Source organism: Pinus tabuliformis, chromosome 2_1 (assembly GCF_031772625.1).
Source record: "Pinus tabuliformis cultivar Carrire ecotype Pingquan chromosome 2_1, CPIR1, whole genome shotgun sequence".
In the NCBI taxonomy this organism is placed as follows: domain Eukaryota; kingdom Viridiplantae; phylum Streptophyta; class Pinopsida; order Pinales; family Pinaceae; genus Pinus; species Pinus tabuliformis.
This window is the reverse complement of record NC_142299.1, coordinates 853598186-853619363: the sequence shown is the minus strand read 5'-3', so window position 1 is coordinate 853619363 and position 21178 is coordinate 853598186. Positions and strand designations below refer to the sequence as shown.

The 21178-nt window shown below is 39.3% G+C and overlaps 2 protein-coding genes and 2 pseudogenes across 4 annotated transcripts; 1 reads left to right on the top strand and 3 right to left on the bottom strand.

The window, feature by feature from the left end:
* Window positions 1-61: 61 nt before the first annotated feature.
* Window positions 62-19658, bottom strand: LOC149203339 (chaperone protein ClpB1-like; annotated as a pseudogene). Its single transcript, XR_016253701.1, has 11 exons — window positions 19446-19658; window positions 18824-19332; window positions 18471-18640; window positions 18152-18310; window positions 17925-18066; window positions 17549-17730; window positions 17041-17316; window positions 16714-16917; window positions 16280-16558; window positions 15980-16177; window positions 62-338 (listed from the first exon to the last, which is right to left on the bottom strand). The product of XR_016253701.1 is annotated as a chaperone protein ClpB1-like (transcript).
* LOC149203342 (protein RKD5-like) lies at window positions 1369-5016 on the top strand. 2 transcript variants are annotated; one of them, XM_089403414.1, is made up of 5 exons: window positions 1369-2330; window positions 2421-2688; window positions 2821-3179; window positions 3397-3887; window positions 4234-4554. In XM_089403414.1, exons 1-5 carry the CDS (start codon window positions 2240-2242, stop codon window positions 4336-4338), a joined length of 1314 nt encoding a protein of 437 aa, XP_089259540.1. In that variant the 5' UTR covers window positions 1369-2239; the 3' UTR covers window positions 4339-4554. The 2 variants fall into 2 exon arrangements, with proteins under 2 accessions (XP_089259540.1, XP_089259539.1); XM_089403413.1 differs by having other exon boundaries at window positions 2013-2330; window positions 4284-5016.
* On the bottom strand, window positions 10342-11248 carry LOC149203341 (putative aquaporin PIP1-4 pseudogene; annotated as a pseudogene).
* LOC149203340 (uncharacterized) lies at window positions 12512-14134 on the bottom strand. Its single transcript, XM_089400175.1, has 4 exons — window positions 13800-14134; window positions 13442-13709; window positions 12951-13309; window positions 12512-12714 (listed from the first exon to the last, which is right to left on the bottom strand). Exons 1-4 carry the CDS (start codon window positions 13888-13890, stop codon window positions 12527-12529), a joined length of 906 nt encoding a protein of 301 aa, XP_089256301.1. The 5' UTR covers window positions 13891-14134; the 3' UTR covers window positions 12512-12526.
* Window positions 19659-21178: the final 1520 nt, after the last annotated feature.

The window sequence follows — 21178 nt, the reverse complement described above, 5'->3', positions numbered from 1 at the left end:
AGCTGAAAGTTCCTAGAAGATGCCATCATTCACCGTCTAATCTTCCATTGGCTCATCATCGTCTATTTCTTCAATTCTCATTTTCTTTACTGCCTGGGATGCATCAGCATTAAAATAGGCAGAATTCGGAATTTCTATCAAGATATCCGATTTTGCACCAGTGTTTTGGTTAACGATTCCCCATTCCTGTCCACGCGATAAGATAATGTCTGCTGCTCAGGCACTGCATCAATGTATACTGTACTGTTCCCATCAATCTCCCCACTGATGAGCATCCAAGATAGCTGAGTGACAACTTTGCTTTCCAACCATCATCGCAAGGGGCGAGCACCATAAACCTGCAAGTACCACGTTACCACGTTATCCATTTAGAGGTTTTAAATGAGAATCCCCAACTAGGTCTTGCATTTTACTCACAAATTTTGACCTAAATTGCCCGTAAACCACAAAAGCTAATAATGATCCTGCCTGCTTCACTAGCATTAACAAGTAAACAATGCATTAATTTATATTAATCGGTAAACACACCAAAAACATCCCTTTACGCAGAGACAGGCAGCACCCCATTTTTAAAGTTCAAGTGCGAGGGGAAAATGTTAAAATTTAAAGAACAGAACTGAAATTTATATCGATGGGATCCATACAGAAGGAAGAAAATGATGTGAAAATTAGAAAATCCGAAACTGAATGTGAAAATTGAGAAAATTGAAAATCTCAGAAAGCAACAACCGTTGGCCACCACCACCAACTGCCAGCAAAAATATCAGACTAAAATTACTCCCTAGACAGGTTCATGCAAAATATATGACAGCCAATTGAAAATGCAAATAAGACAAAAAATCTGATCATTGGGCATGAAGGACTCCAGTTAGACCCTTCATAATGAAAATTCTAAGCATCAAATCAGACAATATAATAATTTCAGATTGTTTCAAGGTGAGGTACATCAAATTTGGTCAGAGGCACCTTCCCACTAGCGAACACGGGTTGTATCACCCGGGATGGGGAGACGTTTCTGGAATATGGATCAAGTCCCACGGAACAGGGAGAAGCATCCCCGGGAAAGGGAAATGCAAAGACATGACTACTGGGGTCGGGAACACATCACCTGGCAAAACAGACTCTGAATAAGAAACTGAAACAAAGAGATTGTTTTACTTCCAGGATGATAGGCTTCCCGAAGGGCAATATACAAAGCTGAGTACCCACTTTTTAAAATCATGTTAGGAGGGAACATCAAGATACACATTTATATTTTTTTTATGTATGAATAATTAAAAATACCTGGAATTTATATCAATAGGATTCTTTCACTAATTATGTGAAAGTTTGGATGAAGAACATTATGTGAAAATCGAAATGAAGAGCATCGAAATTGAAAATCGGAAAATCTGAAACTGAAAGCGAAAATTGAGAGAATTGAAAATCTGAGAAAATGAAATTGTAAACTGAAAAGTCCTGCTCTTTTAATATTCACTGTTGGCCACCACGACCAAAACTCTGCAAAACATCAAACTCCTAGAATAACTTTCCACACAGGTTTATATGACAGGGCATGGAAAATAGAAATCAGACCTTGAATAAAATCACTGTACATGAAGAACACCGAGCAAACATTATGAATGAAAAATACCAGGCATCAGAATGAGATTCCTAACATTGGCGGGGAGGTACATCTTGGTACAGGCGGTTCTATCTCAATTGGCGGTTTATTGGGCCCATCTATATTTTCTCTTGCTTCCGTTATAAACAAAAAAAAAAGTAGTTTAACTAGGCGATAGAATGGCCCGTTTTGCTGCACCGACCGGAAAATCGTTCGGCTCCGTGCACCGACCGAAAAATCGTTCGGCTCCGGCCACCGTAATGTCTTCACCCTCTACCACACTCTAGGAGCTCCACCACCCTACTTCTCCGCCACCCTCCTTGGCAATCCTGACATTCCCTGCCAAGGGCTGACAAGATATCAGATTCGGATCGCAGGGAATGGGGCCTGACATCCCCTGAGAGACTAGCTATTGCAGCCGCGGTGGATTGTTGGGGATTGTTGGGGAGCTCCTTATTCCGGTTCCATTCGAATTGTCACCCGCGCGCTGGTATGGTATTACCCTGTTGCATAATAGCCAAGATTGCAATGCATAATTCTTGACCGGGAGAATCACTCCATTTCTTTTTCTTTCTGGTGGACCAAATTTCTTCTTCGTCATCAGCCTCATCATTTCCTTAGTTTTTCCTGCATTTCATGGCCATGGAGTCTTACTCGCCCTCCGAGAACTCTCGCTCTCATCTCCATCTCTGTGCTTTGGCAGTGTTTCAGAATTTGCTGAACGAAGGTACCCAATGAATTCATTTGGTTATTTCTTACTTTAATTTTATTGAAAATTCAGTCACTTGATATTTGGGTCTTTTTAATTTCAATTCAGAGCTTATCAAGAGTATTCATCTGTATCAACTGGGAGATGGCACCGTTTCCGCTGTTCAACGAGAGTTTATGTTCTGCCCCAGCTCCTATAAGCAGATATGCCGTGACAATATTCCACTTGTTCATGCTTGTAGAAAGGAGAAGGCACAGGAGTTCATGGCGAATCTGAAGGAAGGAGAAGAGCGCGGACTTTGGATTTGTATTCTCCATTATAACTGCAATCTCAGCCCTGGCAACTTCATAATTCCCAATATTCTAAACCTAGCCAGGTGGGCATTGCACGGCTTTGTTAGAAAATTATAAATAGCCTAGACTTAATCAATTAATGATTAATATATGTCTGTATATATATCTAGGTTTTCGCTATAAATTTGAATGGAGCTGCATTCGTATCCATGCAGAAACCCTGCGCTGAATGCCATACCAGAACTAGCAATTGACCTCGATCGCGTTGCAAGATACGGACAAGCGGTAGATTCTTCTCACCCTCAGAAAAAAATGGGCGAGAAAATATTAAACTGTGCATTAGCTGACACGCAGTCCAGTTTCCTTAGCATTGAGAGTTTTTGGCCTGCTATTCCTGGCTTAACAACTGTGCAGGACTGTATTGATGATGCAGTCAGTAGGTCCCCCATTGTTGTTGAATGTACTCTGCGCATCGATCAGATCGATGAGTCTTATGGCATCAGAAACATCTGCAAAGAAGATAACCCTAATTCTATCCCTAACCCCAGGCAACCAATCACCTCATACCTGAAAGGTATGCTGCTATTCTTTTCCTGTTGCTTACATTTTACTCTTTAATTTTATGAAGATACACCTAGCAGTCATCAAATTAAAGGATCCAAACCGTTGTAGTTTATGAAGGACAGGGACACTTGACATTAGTACTGCAAATGTCTGGTCATTGACTTATTTGTAGTGGCTCAGAATCACAGACAAGTATAATGCTTGCGTTTATCTTATTTGTGTGGCAGGGTGTTCATCTTGTCACCCAAATGAAGTAAGCTCAATCACTTGCAATAATTCAAGATACCTTGAAAAGGAAAACCACACTGCTGATCAGAAGTCAAGTCTAAGTATAGCAGACATGGCAGTCTTCCAGTCAATTGAATGCAGCCATGCACCACAGAGTTCAAAGAATGATGCTTCTGAGGATTCATCAATGTTATGCTGTAAGAAAACTAATGTGGACCTTCCCAGTAGTGCTGGTGTAAAAGGTAAGAAGAGAAGGGCATCAAGTGAGGAGAAAGATGAGAATAGGCAAATCCACCGAGCACCCACCCAGCGTGTTGCCAACATTGCACTGAAGGATCTTGCAAAATATTTTGATGTGCCAATCACTGAAGCTTCAAGGAGTTTGAAGGTAGGGCTTACAGTCTTGAAAAGGAAATGTAGAGAATTTGGCATCCCTCGCTGGCCACACAGGAAAATCAAGTCGCTTGATAGTCTCATACAGGATCTACAGGTAACTTCTACGGCTTTTATATTTGCTTTAGGAGCATCTCTGTATCCTTGCACTAACGTTATAATATCATGCACATTGAAATTGTGGTTCTTACTCAGTGAGGACACCATTCTATTATGTCATTTCATTTAACTACAAAATTATGAAAAATAGTAGAAAACTTGAAGCTAGTTCAATTCTATATTAATAAAGCGATGGTTTTATATAGATCGATGTCTTTGTTTCTATCCTCTTGATAATGGTAGCTTATGAAAGGACTAAAGATAAATTTCACTAATAAAATAAGAGAAGGCATTTGTTCAGCTACATTATGTTTATAACAAGTGATTTGTACTGTATGTTTCAGTCGGAGATAATTTTCCTATTGATTCAAATTGAATGCTTGATTTGGGGCAGGAAGAAGCCAAGAGACAGGAGAGAGAAGATAAGGCTGCAGCTATGGCAGCCATGAAAAGAACAAGAATATTGGAAACTGAGAGACAAAAGATTGAGAAGAAACCTGGAATAGACATCCAAAAAGACACCAAGAGATTTCGACAGGACATATTTAAGAGAAAGCACAAGGCAAGAGCTCTTAAAAAGAAGTATGATTAAACAAAGTCTTCCGGTAGAAATCACATGAGAGAAGATGGAGATCCATCAGAAGAAGTTCCATCAGTTTCCACCATCCTAACATTGATGATAGATAAAGCCAGAACTTCCCCATCTACCAATTAATTATTTGTGTCTATCTTTTGTTTTTTGTGACAGAATTTTCAGCAAATAAATTCTGACAACTTCCACAGTTTATTGCCAACAAATTTGATGCAGAACGACATGAACTCTTTTTGTGGCTTGGTGCAGAAATCTTACTTCGTCAATTTTTTGTCAAAAAGACTGTGCCTATGAATGTATGAGGTGTTAAATTTCAAATGTTTGGAGATAAGTCAGTTTGGTTATTGACGATACAGATGTTTGTAACGCTATAAATTTTCAAAGTCATCAAAGCAAGGCAAGAAGTCTATTCATTGTTGCCCAAATGCTCTCAGAACATGTATATGGACAAAATATCCATCCATTAAGTGATTAATCGATATAACAGTAACATTGAAGTACCCACAAATTGCAAATTCAATTTTGAATTCTTTTATATTTAGAGGCTCTGTGGTTTGTATATCAATTACTATTTGCATGTGTTTAAGAACCAAACCCTGCTTATGTACAGATAAGCTCCTTTGTCATAGTTCTTTGGCAGCTATCATCCATCAATGTGAATCATAATTCCTTTTAACTTATGTAACTAAATCAGCCAAGCTGGTATCCAACTCATCCTGTCTCTGGTTTGTCCATATCACGATCATCCAGTTCTCGGGATATTGATCCAACTGCATTGTTGAATTGTTCTGTCAGCAAGTTCAGATACTCTGACCCCAAATTTCTTGCCAGCAGATCATTTATGACTAGTACTACATTTATCTGTTTACTCTTAAATTTTCCTGCCACAGGCTCACACTACTACATTCAAATTTTCTGTTTGTCTTTAGAGATTGATTTGAATTTTGCACCTAATATGTTAATTTGTGCAATACATATCTTTTGTAAGGTGCATGTACACTGAAAAATGTAGCGACTGTGGAGCATTTGCCAATTTGTCATTTACCATTGTTTTATGCTTTTCATTCCTTGAAAGAGGATAAACTCCATAGGTTTGAGCTTTTGCAGTTTGTAACACGTCATTTATGGATATTCGTGAAGTTTATAACATGCCATTTTTTGGGAGGATGTAAACTCCATGCCTTCGAGTTCTGTCAAGTTTGGAACATGCCATTTTTTGATAGATGGTAAACTCAATTTCTTCGAGTTTATCCGGTTTGTAGCATGCCTTGACAGAGGCTAATAATCCGACTTGGAGCTTATCAAAGGCATAATCAGTCTTGATACATAACTCTTATAGTACAGATTGTTTTATTTTAGTTTATTGTTAGGATTTCATTCCTTAAAGCTGGTAGCTTTATTTCTCTGTAAAGTTGATCATTTTCAATGTAATAGGGGTTGGCTTTCGGGCCAAAGGGAGTAGTCTACCAAAAATCAAAGAAAAGGGTGTTGATTACTTTGCTAAACAAAATCTAACCCATGTAGCATGCTTACAATAAATCCTCACTTTATTATATTATATGACTTGTCAAGATCAAATACAAGGAAGTGAGCCTTCTTACTCATCTCCCTGGCCAATTTGATGCTCTGCAAGGTGATAATATTCTTTCTTATGATTTTGGAAGCTTGCGACTTGAATCATTTTCTTAAAATGTTTGTAATAACCTTGTGGGAGACATTGAGGAGGGTTATAGGCCTCCAGCCTCAAATTTCTTGGCATAGTAACATACTACAATGTTGACATCATCATAGTTTTATATCATCTCTTGACACAAATGACTGGGAAATATAGAAAAGATATTTTGTTAAATATTGATTGAATCTCATATCAAGGTTATAGTGTCTAAGTCACCTTTATGAAATTGTTGAAGTGATTTGCCTCTCCATCAACAAACTCTGGTTGATCAAAGATATGTTCACATATTTTAGAAACCTAAATGTGAGAACTAGATTGAGATTAAATGAAGATGTTCAATTCTGTGTACAGTTTCACCCATTGCTTATATACTTGTTTTAGTCCCTTTTAGCATTCAGTGAGTGAATTAGTGATCTAAGGTACCTTTTTCTTTTCTTTTCTACTCTGCCTTATGGACCAGCATTGATCTCTTTTATATTTGCCTATGAATGGCTTGATATTGGTAATTCAACTATATGAATGAGTTATAGCTCATATTTAGCATGGCTCTTATTGATTCTGTCTGTATATCATTTAGTTGTGGCACGGTAATAGAATACGGTTATTTGCTTTTCTAAAGCATTAAACAAAGAGTGTGATTTGGTCACAAAATGAGAAATTTTGAATAATAATTCTAAAGGTGCATCCATTTTCTATGGCTTCATTTCAAGCTTAAAAAGTGTATGTTGTAAATTTGTAACTTCCTTTTGTATCTATACACTACATCTCCGGAAGGGCAGGAATGGAAGTGAACAGATTCTTGAAATCTGCAAATGTATCTTCAGAGGAACAAACAGTGTTGTAGTGGGTAATAGACTGTCAAAGGATTTGATAAAGTGAACAAACAGTGTTGGAATGGAAGTGAACAGATCTCTTTTATATTTGCCTATGAATGGCTTGACATTGGTAATTCAACTATATGAATGAGTTATAGCTCATATTTAGCATGGCTCTTATTGATTCTGTCTGTATATCATTTAGTTGTGGCACGGTAATAGAATACGGTTATTTGCTTTTCTAAAGCATTAAACAAAGAGAGTGATTTGGTCACTATGACATTTTTCTTAAAATGTTTGTAATAACCTTGTGGGAGACATTGAGGAGGGTTATAGGCCTCCAGCCTCAAATTTCTTGGCATAGTAACATACTACAATGTTGACATCATCATAGTTTTATATCATCTCATGACACAAATGATTGGGAAATATAGAAAATATATTTTGTTAAATATTGATTGAATCTCTCAAATCATGGGTATAAGATGACCAGATGTAGATTTGTGGTTTTTCGAAGTCAATAATTGAAGCCCAGTTATAGTTGAATTGGAAACATCCATTGAAACTTCAGTACACATTTTCAGGTTAAGTTTGTGTTATGTACTATCGATAATTGTCATATTTGTGCCTCTGGAAACATATTAATCTCGTTAACTGAGTTTCTTTGAATAAACAACTGTTAGTTTATTTTATCAGTTTACATGGAATGTTAAATTAAACAAAGCCATAGTAGCTTTAAACAGGTGCATTTTTCATTATTCATATACATTCTTGGAAAACACCACTTTGAAATCAATCTTTGTTTGTGTTAGATATGGATAATGACCTAGATGAAGCAATTCCCTTAATGACCTAGATGAAGCATATCTATGCCCTCTTAATTCTGACGTCATGGAATCTAGCTATATCTGAGCTCAGATAAATTTATTAGTCGTACAAGAAGACTTCATTAATAAATCTAGGGACTTCAAGTTCTGATGTGTAGTGATTTCACATCTGCTTAATAGGGAACTATTTCAACAGCTCTTTGAAGTTTACAGAGATTTGGTGTCTTTATCAATCAATAATACTTGATAGCCCAATTGGGTTTGATACATGTATGCTTTATGATTATTATTGCCAGGTCTGAAGGCTTAAGTTATGAAATCATTCATTTTAACTGTCATCCGAGTTGGAATCTAAACATGAGTGGAGAGGTTCACTGCCCTACTCAGATTTTGTGGCAATTCCTGTTACTTTATGCTCATCCTTCAATAGTACCTATTCTGCAGATGAGCTACTTTCACACATATATTATAGCTGTTATCAATCAAATTGTGCACCCTGTTTAAGTAAAGACAGACAATCAGTTAATCACTTTGAAGTTTGGAGATATCAGAAAATGTGATTTCTATAAAACACTCACAACAATAAATAGGATACCCTTCATGGGGTTCATATTAAAAATTGCATCCTGAAAATTTCACTTAGCATCTCCAGTCAAGTTAATAAATCATGTCAACCACATAAAAACAGGCTGGCCAGTAATCCCTTGATAATCCGTGAAGGTCTAAAGGTTCTAAGTCCATCAGATTGTAATTACATTAAAGCATTTAGCCATTATCTATGAAAAGGCTAATGGGGTTGTGGTTCAGCGGTGAAGAATGTGGCATGCCAGACCACACACCAAGGTTCAACGGCAAAGACAGCGACATGTCACAATGACTTTTTGGATGTGCTAACGTGAATCTTGATACTTTGAAGATTCAAGAACTATTGAGTCAAGAACTAATTGTTATTCTTGCGCAAAGCCATTAAGTACCATGTGGATCAACTAAAATAGGAGTAAATGACGAGTTAATGGCAAATAAGGGCATTGGTTGCATCTCATTTTTTAGAATCACTAGAGGTAAGTACGTAATTGACTAGATGAGGGCTAGTTGCTAGCAGCAATGCCATAGGTAGTGTTCATCCACGGCCTTCTAGTAGCCAGCAAGCAGAATGCCAGTTATCGACAACATTGGTTGCCTTAGCCTCATTAGCTGCTAGAAGCAGAGTACTAATAGCCATCAAGGTGTGGGGGGATCTGTAAGAATGCTATTGACATTAAATAGAATCTCTTTATGATTTGAGTTCAATTTTGAGCTCATAAGCCAAGGGCTCAAATGTAGCTCCATTCTTATCAAGCACCGACATTCTCACCTTGGCTTTGGAGGTCAGTACTAGCCATTTATGAATTTGTCATCGCAGTTCACTCGCTCAAGCTTTTGCTCATAGTAGTCCTAAATGACCTGGGGTCATTCTCTAAATCAATTGACTTGGCAAAGACCATAATAGGAAACATTATTGGTGGATATGATTCCACTAGAGACATGTTGATTCATAATGAAAAGGAGTAGTGATGAATAAAACCCACGATAGCCTGACCTGATCCCTCTTATATCCCTTACTCCATACCGAAACCAGAGACCAATTACAAGCTCTCTGATGACTGTGTTAACGCCAGGTGATAACCTCCCACATGTAACAATGGTAGCATGGACTTCATCAGGGCTAAAACGTATCTCAGACCGAGGCCCTGCTCTGTGATATAGTACTTATGTTTCCCTTGACATTATCTGGATATCCACAACAATGTCCTCCATTACCATATCGTTCTCAGTCACAAAAAACCCTTCAATGGGGCGAAAACACTAGTTATGCATAAGCGGATTTTCAAAAGTGGGTACATCCTGTAAATATTCTCTCAAGTGGGGAGTACCTTGAATCCTCTTCTGCGCATGACATTTTATGACAGCCCCTGCTGTTGATGGCTCCCTTACTTTTCTTTTGCATTGCAGATATCAGGAAAGAATGCAATGCAGACAGAAACAGAAGATTTTATAAAATTCAAAGATGATGATAACGATGAAAGCTATTAAATCACTCATAGATGGTAAGGAATGAACACACTATATCATTCAGGCACGATAATAACAATAACAATGTATGTTATATAAATGAAAAGAAACCAGAGAAGATGGTATTCCTAACTGAAGTCACGCCTGCTGTTCGTTAAACTCGTTTCAGAAACCAGAATTAGCTGTTCCAGAAACTAGACTTTTTTTTGAACCACACTGGCTATAACTTCCATTAAAAAAGAAGATAAAGACGAAATTTACAGATAGACCCACTGAGTGCAACAACCAAAGTGTCCATTATTTTACAGTGAGAGGAATAATACACTCCACTGAAGCCCACGAGAGCAGAATCTACCAGTGGCTTCCGCTAGCCTAAATCACACTTAAAACATAATATATGGATATCATCCATCCTGTAAAACCATTTATCAGACGACAATACACATGCGTTAATAGACCTCTCAGCCTTAAAGTTTAAGCCCCCTCTCCAATATGTTGGGCTAGGCTGGGTTGTTTCTAGGAGCGAGTTTTGAAGGGAATGGCACGAATGATCATCTGGTGGTAAATAGCTGCCAAGCCAGCGCCCAAGAATGGACCGACCCAGAAAATCCAATGGTCATCCCAAACATGAGACTTGTTGTAGATGATGGCAGCTCCCAAGCTTCGGGCAGGGTTGATGCCAGTTCCAGTGATGGGAATTGTGGCAAGGTGAACCAGAAAAACTACAAACCCTATTGGAAGTGGTGCTAGCAGAGGAACGTGAGAATCCCGGGCGCTTCGTTTGGCATCGGTAGCAGAGAAAACGGTGTAGACCAGAACGAAGGTTCCCACAATCTCAGCACCCAAGCCATCTCCCTTGGTGTAGCCATGAGCCACAGAGTTAGCACCTCCACCGTCCGCTTGGTACTCACCTTCCATGAAGCCCTTCACAACACCAGCGCCACAGATGGCTCCCAAGCACTGACATATCATGTAGAACACAGCCCGGGGCAGAGACAGCTTTCTGGCCAAGAACAGCCCAAAGGTCACTGCTGGGTTAATGTGACCACCTGAAATACCGGCTGTGCAATAGACGAGACAGAAGATCATTCCCCCAAAGGCCCATGCAATCCCCTGAATTCCAACAGATCCAGTGCAAACATTGTCGGCCCTCTTGACACCCATGACCGTGAGGATCGTGACGTAAAGAAACAAGAAAGTCGCCATGAACTCTGCAATACCCGCCCTCCAGAAGGACCATGACGCCAACTCCCCGGGTTCGAACAGTGGCGCGGGATCCGGCTCCTTGTAATCCTTTTCCCTCATCTGTGCCGCAGTCCCCAGCGGCTGCCTCTCGGAATACTTGTTCGCCCCAAGCTTAACGTCTTCTTCTTTTCCTTCCATTTCAACACAAAAAACCAGAGGATTCTGAGACTGTCTGAACTCAGTCGAAACAAAGCCAAAATAGTGCAGCAAATGCAGAAACTAGACTTTAGCTGTTGTAGAATTTATGACAAGAAGAATTGACCGGTTGTTCAATTCAGTTAAGGTATATCGTTGATTCTCTGGATACACCGCGGCTACAATAGCTCATCCCCGATCGGAGTAGTCTGTCAGGGGATGTCAGGCCCCATTCCCTACGATCCGAATCCGATTTTTTGTCAGGCCGGGGGCAGGGAATGTCAGGATTGCCAGGGAGGGTGGCGGAGAAGCGGAGAAGGAGGGTGGCGGAGCTCCGAGAGGGTGGCGGAGGGTGGAGACATTCCGGTGGCCGAAGCCAAAACTCAAAGGCATGGAGTTTACATCCTCCCAAAAAATGGCATGTTATAAACTTCACGAATATCCATAAATGACGTGTTACAAATTGCAAAAGCTCAAACCTATGGAGTTTATCCTCTTTCAAGGAATGAAAAGCATAAAACAATGGTAAATGACAAATTGGCAAATGCTCCACAGTCGCTACATTTTTCAGTGTACATGCACCTTACAAAAGATATGTATTGCACAAATTAACATATTAGGTGCAAAATTCAAATCAATCTCTAAAGACAAACAGAAAATTTGAATGTAGTAGTGTGAGCCTGTGGCAGGAAAATTTAAGAGTAAACAGATAAATGTAGTACTAGTCATAAATGATCTGCTGGCAAGAAATTTTGGGTCGGAGTATCTGAACTTGCTGATAGAACAATTCAACAATGCAGTTGGATCAATATCCCGAGAACTGGATGATCGTGATATGGACAAACCAGAGACAGGATGAGTTGTACCAGCTTGGCTGATTTAGTTACATAAGTTAAAAGGAATTATGATTCACATTGATGGATGATAGCTGCCAAAGAACTATGACAAAGGAGCTTATCTCTACATAAGCAGGGTTTGGTTCTTAAACACATGCAAATAGTAATTGATATACAATCCACAGAGCCTCTAAATATAAAAGAATTCAAAATTGAATTTGCAATTTGTGGGTACTTCAATGTTACTGTTATATCGATTAATCACTTAATGGATGGATATTTTGTCCATATACATGTTCTGAGAGCATTTGGGCAACAATGAATAGACTTCTTGATTCTGGGTGGGTGCTCGGTGGATTTGCCTATTCTCATCTTTCTCCTCACTTGATGCCCTTCTCTTCTTACCTTTTACACCAGCACTACTGGGAAGGTCCACATTAGTTTTCTTACAGCATAACATTCATGAATCCTCAGAAGCATCATTCTTTGAACTCTGTGGTGCATGGCTGCATTCAATTGACTGGAAGACTACCATGTCTGCTATACTTAGACTTGACTTCTGATCAGCAGTGTGGTTTTCCTTTTCAAGGTATCTTGAATTATTGCAAGTGATTGAGCTTACTTCGTTTGGGTGACAAGATGAACACCCTGCCACACAAATAAGATAAACGCAAGCATTATACTTGTCTGTGATTCTGAGCCACTACAAATAAGTCAATGACCAGACATTAAGTCAATGACCAGACATTTGCAGTACTAATGTCAAGTGTCCCTGTCCTTCATAAACTACAACGGTTTGGATCCTTTAATTTGATGACTGCTAGGTGTATCTTCATAAAATTAAAGAGTAAAATGTAAGCAACAGGAAAAGAATAGCAACATACCTTTCAGGTATGGGGTGATTGGTTGCCTGGGGTTAGGGATAGAATTAGGGTTATCTTCTTTGCAGATGTTTCTGATGCCATAAGACTCATCGATCTGATCGATGTGCAGAGTACATTCAACAACAATGGGGGACCTACTGACTGCATCATCAATACAGTCCTGCACAGTTGTTAAGCCAAGAATAGCAGGCCAAAAACTCTCAATGCTAAGGAAACTGGACTGCGTGTCAGCTAATGCACAGTTTAATATTTTCTCGCCCATTTTTTTCTGAGGGTGAGAAGAATCTATCGCTTGTCCGTATCTTGCAACGCGATCGAGTTCAATTGCTAGTTCTGGTATGGCATTCAGCGCAGGGTTTCTGCATGGATACGAATGCAGCTCCATTCAAATTTATAGCGAAAACCTAGATATATATACAGACATATATTAATCATTAATTGATTAAGTCTAGGCTATTTATAATTTTCTAACAAAGTCGTGCAATGCCCACCTGGCTAGGTTTAGAATATTGGGAATTATGAAGTTGCCAGGGCTGAGATTGCAGTTATAATGGAGAATACAAATCCAAAGTCCGCGCTCTTCTCCTTCCTTCAGATTCGCCATGAACTCCTGTGCCTTCTCCTTTCCACAAGCATGAACAAGTGGAATATTGTCACGGCATATCTGCTTATAGGAGCTGGGGCAGAACATAAACTCTCGTTGAACAGCGGAAACGGTGCCATCTCCCAGTTGATACAGATGAATACTCTTGATAAGCTCTGAATTGAAATTAAAAATACCCAAATATCAAGTGACTGAATTTTCAATAAAATTAAAGTAAGAAATAACCAAATGAATTCATTGGGTACCTTCGTTCAGCAAATTCTGAAACACTGCCAAAGCACAGAGATGGAGATGAGAGCGAGAGTTCTCGGAGGGCGAGTAAGACTCCATGGCCATGAAATGCAGGAAAAACTAAGGAAATGATGAGGCTGATGATGATGAAGAAATTTGGTCCACCAGAAAGAAAAAGAAATGGAGTGATTCTCCGGGTCAAGAATTATGCATTGCAATCTTGGCGATTATGCAACAGGGTAATACCAGCGCGCGGGTGACAATTCGAATGGAACCGGAATAAGGAGCTCCCGAACAATACACCGCGGCTGCAATAGCTAGTCTGTCAGGGGATGTCAGGCCCCATTCCCTGCGATCCGAATCCGATATCTTGTCAGGCCCTGGCAGGGAATGTCAGGATTGCCAGGGAGGGTGGCGGAGCTCCGAGAGGGTGGTGGAGGGTGAAGACATTCCCGGTGGCCGGAGCCGGACGATTTTCCGGCTGGTGCCGGAAAACGAGCCATTCTACCGCCTAGGTAGACTACTCCTAAACAAAATGGTTTCTTTAGCTGCCAATTTTTTATGGGGAGGAAGATCTTATCAGAACAAGTTTCATTTAGTAAAGATGGATTCTATCACAAAATCGAAGAAGGCGGGAGGTTGGGGTCTTATGCACATGAGAACTTTTGGAAAAGCCCTCCTATGCAAATCTCTTCATAGAGGCATCTATGGTGAGGGACCGTGGAGCAAAGTCATCAATAGAAAATATCTCAAAGGCAGGAGCATGGTTTTCTGGTATAGAAGGAAATCTCTGGGCATAAAAAGAGGATCAGCCATCTGGCAAAGTTTCAGAAAAATTCAGTCTTTCTTCATGGGAAATTTACGGTGGAGATTTTTCTCGGCTCAAGCATTTTTATCGGTTTCGATTCAATTGTAAATGGTTTGGAATCATTGCTCTCTCCTGAACTAATCTCCTTTTTCCACTCAATGGGCATTTTTACGTGGAATAAGTTGATAAAATCTTAGTCCTTCTTATCTCCAGTATGGAAAGACGGGGAAGATTTATCCTTGCCTCTTTCATTGCGGCCCTTATGGTTGTCTGCTGTACAAAACCTTTTCGGCAAAGGGGTCCATCGATCTGGTTCAATGGACGTTCTGGCATGGTCTCTGCAGAATTCTTCTCAGCATTTACGTGTTAAGGACTTATATACAGCTATGTCAACAGGCCTTCCGCCCTGCTCCGATCCGATCTTTCCTCCTAGGTTATGGAACGCGACATGCCCTCTCAAAATGATTTTATTTTCATGGTTGGTTTTTTCAAACAGGAATCTTACATGGGAGGTCCTTCAAAGGAAGGGATGGCAGGGTCCGGGCAGATGTTCTATGTGTCAGCAAGAGGCTGAATCAAACGCTCATATGTTCTTTCAATGCGCATCAACTACACATATCTGGTATGAACTGTCTTTGTCTTATGGTTTTCCTCACCGGGTTTACTTAACTGTACAGGATGGTTTCAAATGGTGGAGCGAACAATGTTCATCTTGGCGAACCTTATTCATCCTTGCATGCTGGTATTTGTGGAAATGGAGGAACGCACATATCTTTCAAGAATCCAGGGCGCCCCTTGCCTCCATTCTGATTCACATATCGGCATATCTCGACATTTCTGGATAGCTTTGATCTATGGTTTCTTTAAAAATCTGTTTATCTGGCCTTCATGTTTCTCATTTTCTCGGCTTTTTGTGGGAGTTCAACATCTTTGATATATCTCTATGCATTATGGAAGATGTTTTATTGCTGCTAAATTTAAAAATTTGTAAGCAATTGGACTAACAAAGGTTATTCTCTTTTGCAGGGTATCTGCTTATCTGCCACCTGGACATTTTCTGAACTCTGTTTCAGGACTGGGATGGTCTCTTTGTTATGTATGCAGAATATTATATTTTCTTAATATAATCTATGATGATTTTCTCGTGGAAAAATAAATCGCAATTCTAGATTGTTTCAAAGGGAGGTAAGTCGAATTTAGTCAGGGAACCCTCCCACAACATCTCCTATGATGTGGAGACATGTTTCCAAGGAGTGGGTCATGTCCCCTGCAATAGGGAAAGGGAGAAGCGACTCGTCAAGGAGATGCAGTGTCAAGTTTATTAGGGTCGGGGGCACATCCCCTGGCAAGTTAGACTGAATAAAAAAGAAACAAGGTGATACTTACAGGATCATAGGCTTTCTGAAGAACAAGATCCAGAGCGTCATCTGTAACCCCTAAAGCAACGCCTCTCTCTGCAAGACGAATTGCTACATCTTTCATCTGTAGTCTAGCAACTTTCTTGAGCTCATCATGAGAAAGAGGATCAAATACAACTATCTCATCAAGTCTATTCAATAACTCTGGCCTGAAATGTCTTCTAACCTGCAACAATATTCAAAGGCATGTCAAAGCACCGCAGCCAACTTCGTGATAAAATTATATGAAAAAGATGCATACACAGAGTCCAGGAATGCGTGTGCATACTTCTTGCATGACATTCTCTCTTGGGTTTTTACTGTTGTGTGGCCAGACAATGCAGCAAGCAAGTGCTCTGCTCCAAGGTTGGATGTCATGATAATGACTCTGTTTGAGAAACTAACAGTGCGACCTTGTCCATCCGTAAGTCTACCATCATCAAGCATTTGAAGCAAAGTGTTGAAGACTGAAGTGTGTGCTTTCTCAACTTCATAAAAAAGAACAACACTATAGGGTCTTCTCCTTACTGCTTCTGTCAGTTGCCCCCCTTCTTCATAACCCACATAACTGCCATTACAACATCAAATCATTTTAGTACATTACAACAACAAATCGAGCAAAAATATAAATACAACTATACAAAAAAAGGCGTCTTGCTGTCAACCAATTGAGTGTCTGGCTATCAACTAATCTCAATTAGAAACATCTAGCTGTTCACATACCCAGGAGGAGCACCTATGAGATCCAATCGGCTGTTGAGGTCTTCCAAGTCCAGCCCGCGATCTTAACACAGCTTTGGCAACCGCTTGAACCGCCTCATCTTGTCCAACAACTCTTTCATGCAACCTGTCTGCCAGACCTATCAGTCGCTCGTTTTCATTCTGACCAAGTCTTGTAACAGGGCTACCAGTCCAGCGACTCACAACCTGCATTCATCACATAGTTATGTATCATGAACATCAGACACTATAGCTCTCATTGGGTTGCCAACATAAATTCTGTCAATCATATTCGATGGAAGGTATGTATAGATACTTCGTTCAACGTACCTCTGCAATCTGATCAGGTCCCACACTCTCTGTTAACATGAGATTTTTTCCCATAGCTTCTTTTCTAGAAGTTTCAGTCTTTGTTTCTTTAAGGGCCCTGTATAGTTTTGCAGCTTGCGCCACAGCCTTCCTACGCTTTGCTTTTTCCCAAGCAATCTGCAATTTCTCACATTCTTGCTTCAGTCCCCGGATTTCATCTACTCTCTCTTTTTCTTTTTGGTATTTCATTTTCAACGGTTGCAACTTATCTCTCAAATCATCAAGCTCCTTGTGAACCTATAAGAATCAGAAAAGAAAATGAGTTATTTAAAGGTTATGATACTAACGGTTCTTACCGACCAACAATTTTCACGATGTCAAACAACAGTGAACACCCCCCAACATACAAAGAATTTTCAATAGACATCTTTACATCAGAGAATCCCCATCATAATAAAAATGCCTACAGACTGATCACTGATCAGAAAGACAGCCAAGAAAATGCAATAAGGTTATCTCAAGTACAAACCTCAACCAAACGAGCTTTACTGGCTTTATCTTTCTCCTTTTCAAGGGCATGCAACTCAACTTCTAGTTGAATCCTTTTCCTTTCAAGGGTGTCGATTTCTTCAGGTTGACTATCCAGTTGAACTCTTACATTTGCACATGCTTCATCCACAAGATCAATTGCTTTGTCTGGAAGATGTCGCCCTGTTCAGACAAACAGATTATAATGATTTTCAAAACGCCTCAGAGGAGTTCTTGATCTCTCAAGAATTAAGAGCAGAACATAATACCCCAAATGATCAAGTAATAAACACTACTTTTGGGATAATTCACACATATTGCAACTTATTCCACCCATAATAGCCAGGTATCAACTTACCGGTGATATATATACTTACCAGTGATATATCTACTTGATAACTGGGCAGCAACTACAAGTGCTCTGTCCAATATTCTCACACCATGATGACCTTCGCACTTTTCTTTTAAACCACGAAGGATACTAATAGTGTCTGTCACACGAGGTTCAGCTACATAAACCTGCCCCATAATATCAATAGCAACAAATTTATTAAAACCACTAGAAGCGTGTGAACAGCCATATTAATACGTCTAATAACCCGACTAAGCACTCACTTTGCTGGAATCGTCGCTCAAACGCAGCATCTTTCTCCACATACTTCTGGTACTCTTCCAGAGTAGTTGCTCCAATGCACCTTAAGTTGGCCCCGAGCAAGCATCGGTTTAAACAAATTGGCAGCATCCATTGATCCCTCAGTACGCCCTGGAAACAAAACAAAATTCAATTCGACACGATTACTTCACAACCGAAGCTTAAAACCAATCACTTAAAAGGACCTTTAATCAATCAAGGCTAATAACATATATAATATTTGCTAGATCTAAAAATTGAATCGTAGGTAACCAAGATAGGTTTCTCTTACCGGCACCCAGAACCAAATGTATTTCGTCAATAAAGAGAATAAGTTTTCCTTGAGCTTCTTCTACCTCTTTCAATACAGATTTAAGTCGCTCTTCGAATTCGCCTCTGTAATTGGCACCAGCCACTAGAGCTCCCATATCCAAGGCTATCAATCTCACTTCTAGCAAATTGCTGTTTAAAACCATTTGAAAAACAAAATGAATTAGCGGCTCTACCAAGCTTGCATTCTGAAGATAATCCCGCCCAACACACTGTACCAGTGCGGACCCACAAAAGTCCCCAAATTTGGGGAAGGCAACCTACAAACCAAAATTTGCAAACAATATATATTTGTGTGCTTGCAAAAGAGCTTACCTTGGCACATCCCCTCGAACAATTCTTTGTGCCAGCCCTTCCACCACAGCAGTCTTTCCAACACCAGGCTCTCCAATGAGCACAAGATTGTTCTTGGTCCTCCGAGACAAAATTATAACTACTCTCAGAATTTCTTCATCTCTACCAATGACAGGATCAAGCTTCCCAGCATCTTCTACCTTTTTGCCCTCTCCTCTGAGCTTCTACACTTTGGATTTCACTCTCTCTATCCTCACACCTGCCTCTGTAAAGCAATCTGAAACCTGGGAGTTTTTTAGCACTCCAAGAATAAGATGATCTACTGCCAAATGAGTGTCCCCCTTGCTCTTTTGTAAATACCGAGCACGGCTGATGCAGTATCTTATTTCAATGTTAGGAGGAATACTGTCGGGGGCAGGATCTTGGGATGGGAGTTTCTTCAGGGCCTGTCGAAGGACTCTCTGTACTGCTTCCACAGTTTCCTCTCCACCTGTAGCAGATGAAATCGCTTGACGGAGAATACCCCTATGTCATAAGCTATACCCCGATAGAAAAACCAAACGAGACCGCTTACGGGAGAATCAACATCAGAGCAGGTTTCCTGGAGAGACTGCTCGGCAAAAGAGGTCTTCTCCAAGCTAACCAGAGTAGGGTAATGCCCAGCAGCTAATCCATCATCAGATCGCAGCAGATGCTTCTTACCATCGATCTGGGCAGGCAAACCAAGGGGAAAAACTGTGACCGAACGTCCTCCCAGGAAGAGAATTAATGACAGAACCCGCGTGGTGTGCCATGTGATGGCGCTAAGCGCGAAACCAGCAGGCATGCATCCCGTAAACTCCGAGCATTGTGCCATAAACTCGGCGCACAGATATCAGACGATTGTATGCCCACTGAATGTGACGCCACACCAGGGGTCAACGTTAGGAACAAAAGGACGACGAAAGTCTCTTTCAAAAGAAGGCCTATCGGCCTAATAATTTCAATGCATAAAGAACAAAACTTTAACCCTTATTTAAATCCTCATTCTTGTTCTTAAGGGAACTTAGCACATTTCATCATTTATCAATATTTGTATATACTTAGATTACTTGTCAATGTCACAACAAGGAACTCTGCGTTCATTTTAAACATGGTCAAAATCTAAAAGCGATTAACAACTCAAGCAAGAAAACAAAACAAAAAAATCTAAAGCCTTGATTGCCTTTGTATTATTGCATATAGCAAAAACTTTTCATGTGATGATCTTAAGATAGGGTCCCACCTCGTTTTATTTTATATATATATATATATATATTGAAATTTGTATTTAATTTACTTGTTAAGGGGATAAAAAAGATAATCGCTGTGATTTGTGATATTTTCATAATTGACGAGCATCAACATGTTTATTGATATATAGAATATATTCTTCTACATTGAAAAAGATGTTCTTAACACAGAAAGACTTCAAAGACTTCTTTAGAGACAAATTAAATATGAACTTCGAAGACCACTTAGAGATGAGTCGGCAACCTAAATATTAACCAATTAAAAAACTCCATATTATAAGCATAAGCAAAAAATGATAATATTTTCATTGTTTTGTTGTTTTGTTGTTTTTGTTTTATGGTATGAAAATCAAATTGCTTTATAGAATTGTTTCATTCTCTCCTGTGTGCATTTGTTTCGACGTAATGAAGTTGCTCCTTATTCGCATACATCATCCATTATTAACCATGTGTCTCAAGTTGTTGAATTTAGTCAACTGTCAAAATTAATATCTTGTAAAAAGTTTTATTAAATACAAATGTTGAGTTATATGTAATGTCCTTGGTTGCATGCATTAAGTTTGAATTTAGTCGAACGTAAAACTTAATATTTTGTAAAAAGTTTTATTAAATACAAATTGTTGAATGATATGTAATGTCCTTGCTTGCATGCATTACTGGCAGTATGTGCTTAAGTTGATGAATTTAGTCAAATGAAAAAACTGCTTAAGTTGATGAATTTAGTCAAATGAAAAAATTAATATTTTGTAAAATGTTTTATTATTTTTAGATATCATGTATTGTTTTTCACTAATTTCTTTATCCATAATCACCCTACAAAATTATTCATAAAAACAAATACTTGTCATAAGTGTGGGAACTTCATTTGGATGTAAAAATGAAAATTATGTTCATTACACAGAATTTCGTTACAACCATCACAAATACAAATATTCAGTAGTGAACTTTGAAGCACGGTCATTAGAGTGTGAGCTTCATTAAAAAATGATAAAAATAAATATTATGTACTTAATTGCAAGAATCATAAAAATAAATATCATGTTCAGCGTGAGAACTTCATTGGACGTATCATAGAAACAAAATTATCTTTAACATAATATTATCT

What these genes read in the sequence shown, in the direction of transcription:
- LOC149203342 (XM_089403413.1), top strand. Translation starts at nt 2,240, where the DNA reads ATGGCCATGGAGTCTTACTCGCCCTCCGAGAACTCTCGCTCTCATCTC. An exon ending in TCAGAATTTGCTGAACGAAG is followed by an intron (nt 2,331 to 2,420) that starts GTACCCAATGAA and finishes ATTTCAATTCAG; the next exon opens with AGCTTATCAAGAGTATTCAT. An exon ending in AATCACCTCATACCTGAAAG is followed by an intron (nt 3,180 to 3,396) that starts GTATGCTGCTAT and finishes TTTGTGTGGCAG; the next exon opens with GGTGTTCATCTTGTCACCCA.
- LOC149203340 (XM_089400175.1), bottom strand. Translation starts at nt 13,890, where the DNA reads ATGGCCATGGAGTCTTACTCGCCCTCCGAGAACTCTCGCTCTCATCTC. An exon ending in AATATTCTAAACCTAGCCAG is followed by an intron (nt 13,310 to 13,441) that starts GTGGGCATTGCA and finishes GTATCCATGCAG; the next exon opens with AAACCCTGCGCTGAATGCCA. An exon ending in AATCACCCCATACCTGAAAG is followed by an intron (nt 12,715 to 12,950) that starts GTATGTTGCTAT and finishes TTTGTGTGGCAG; the next exon opens with GGTGTTCATCTTGTCACCCA.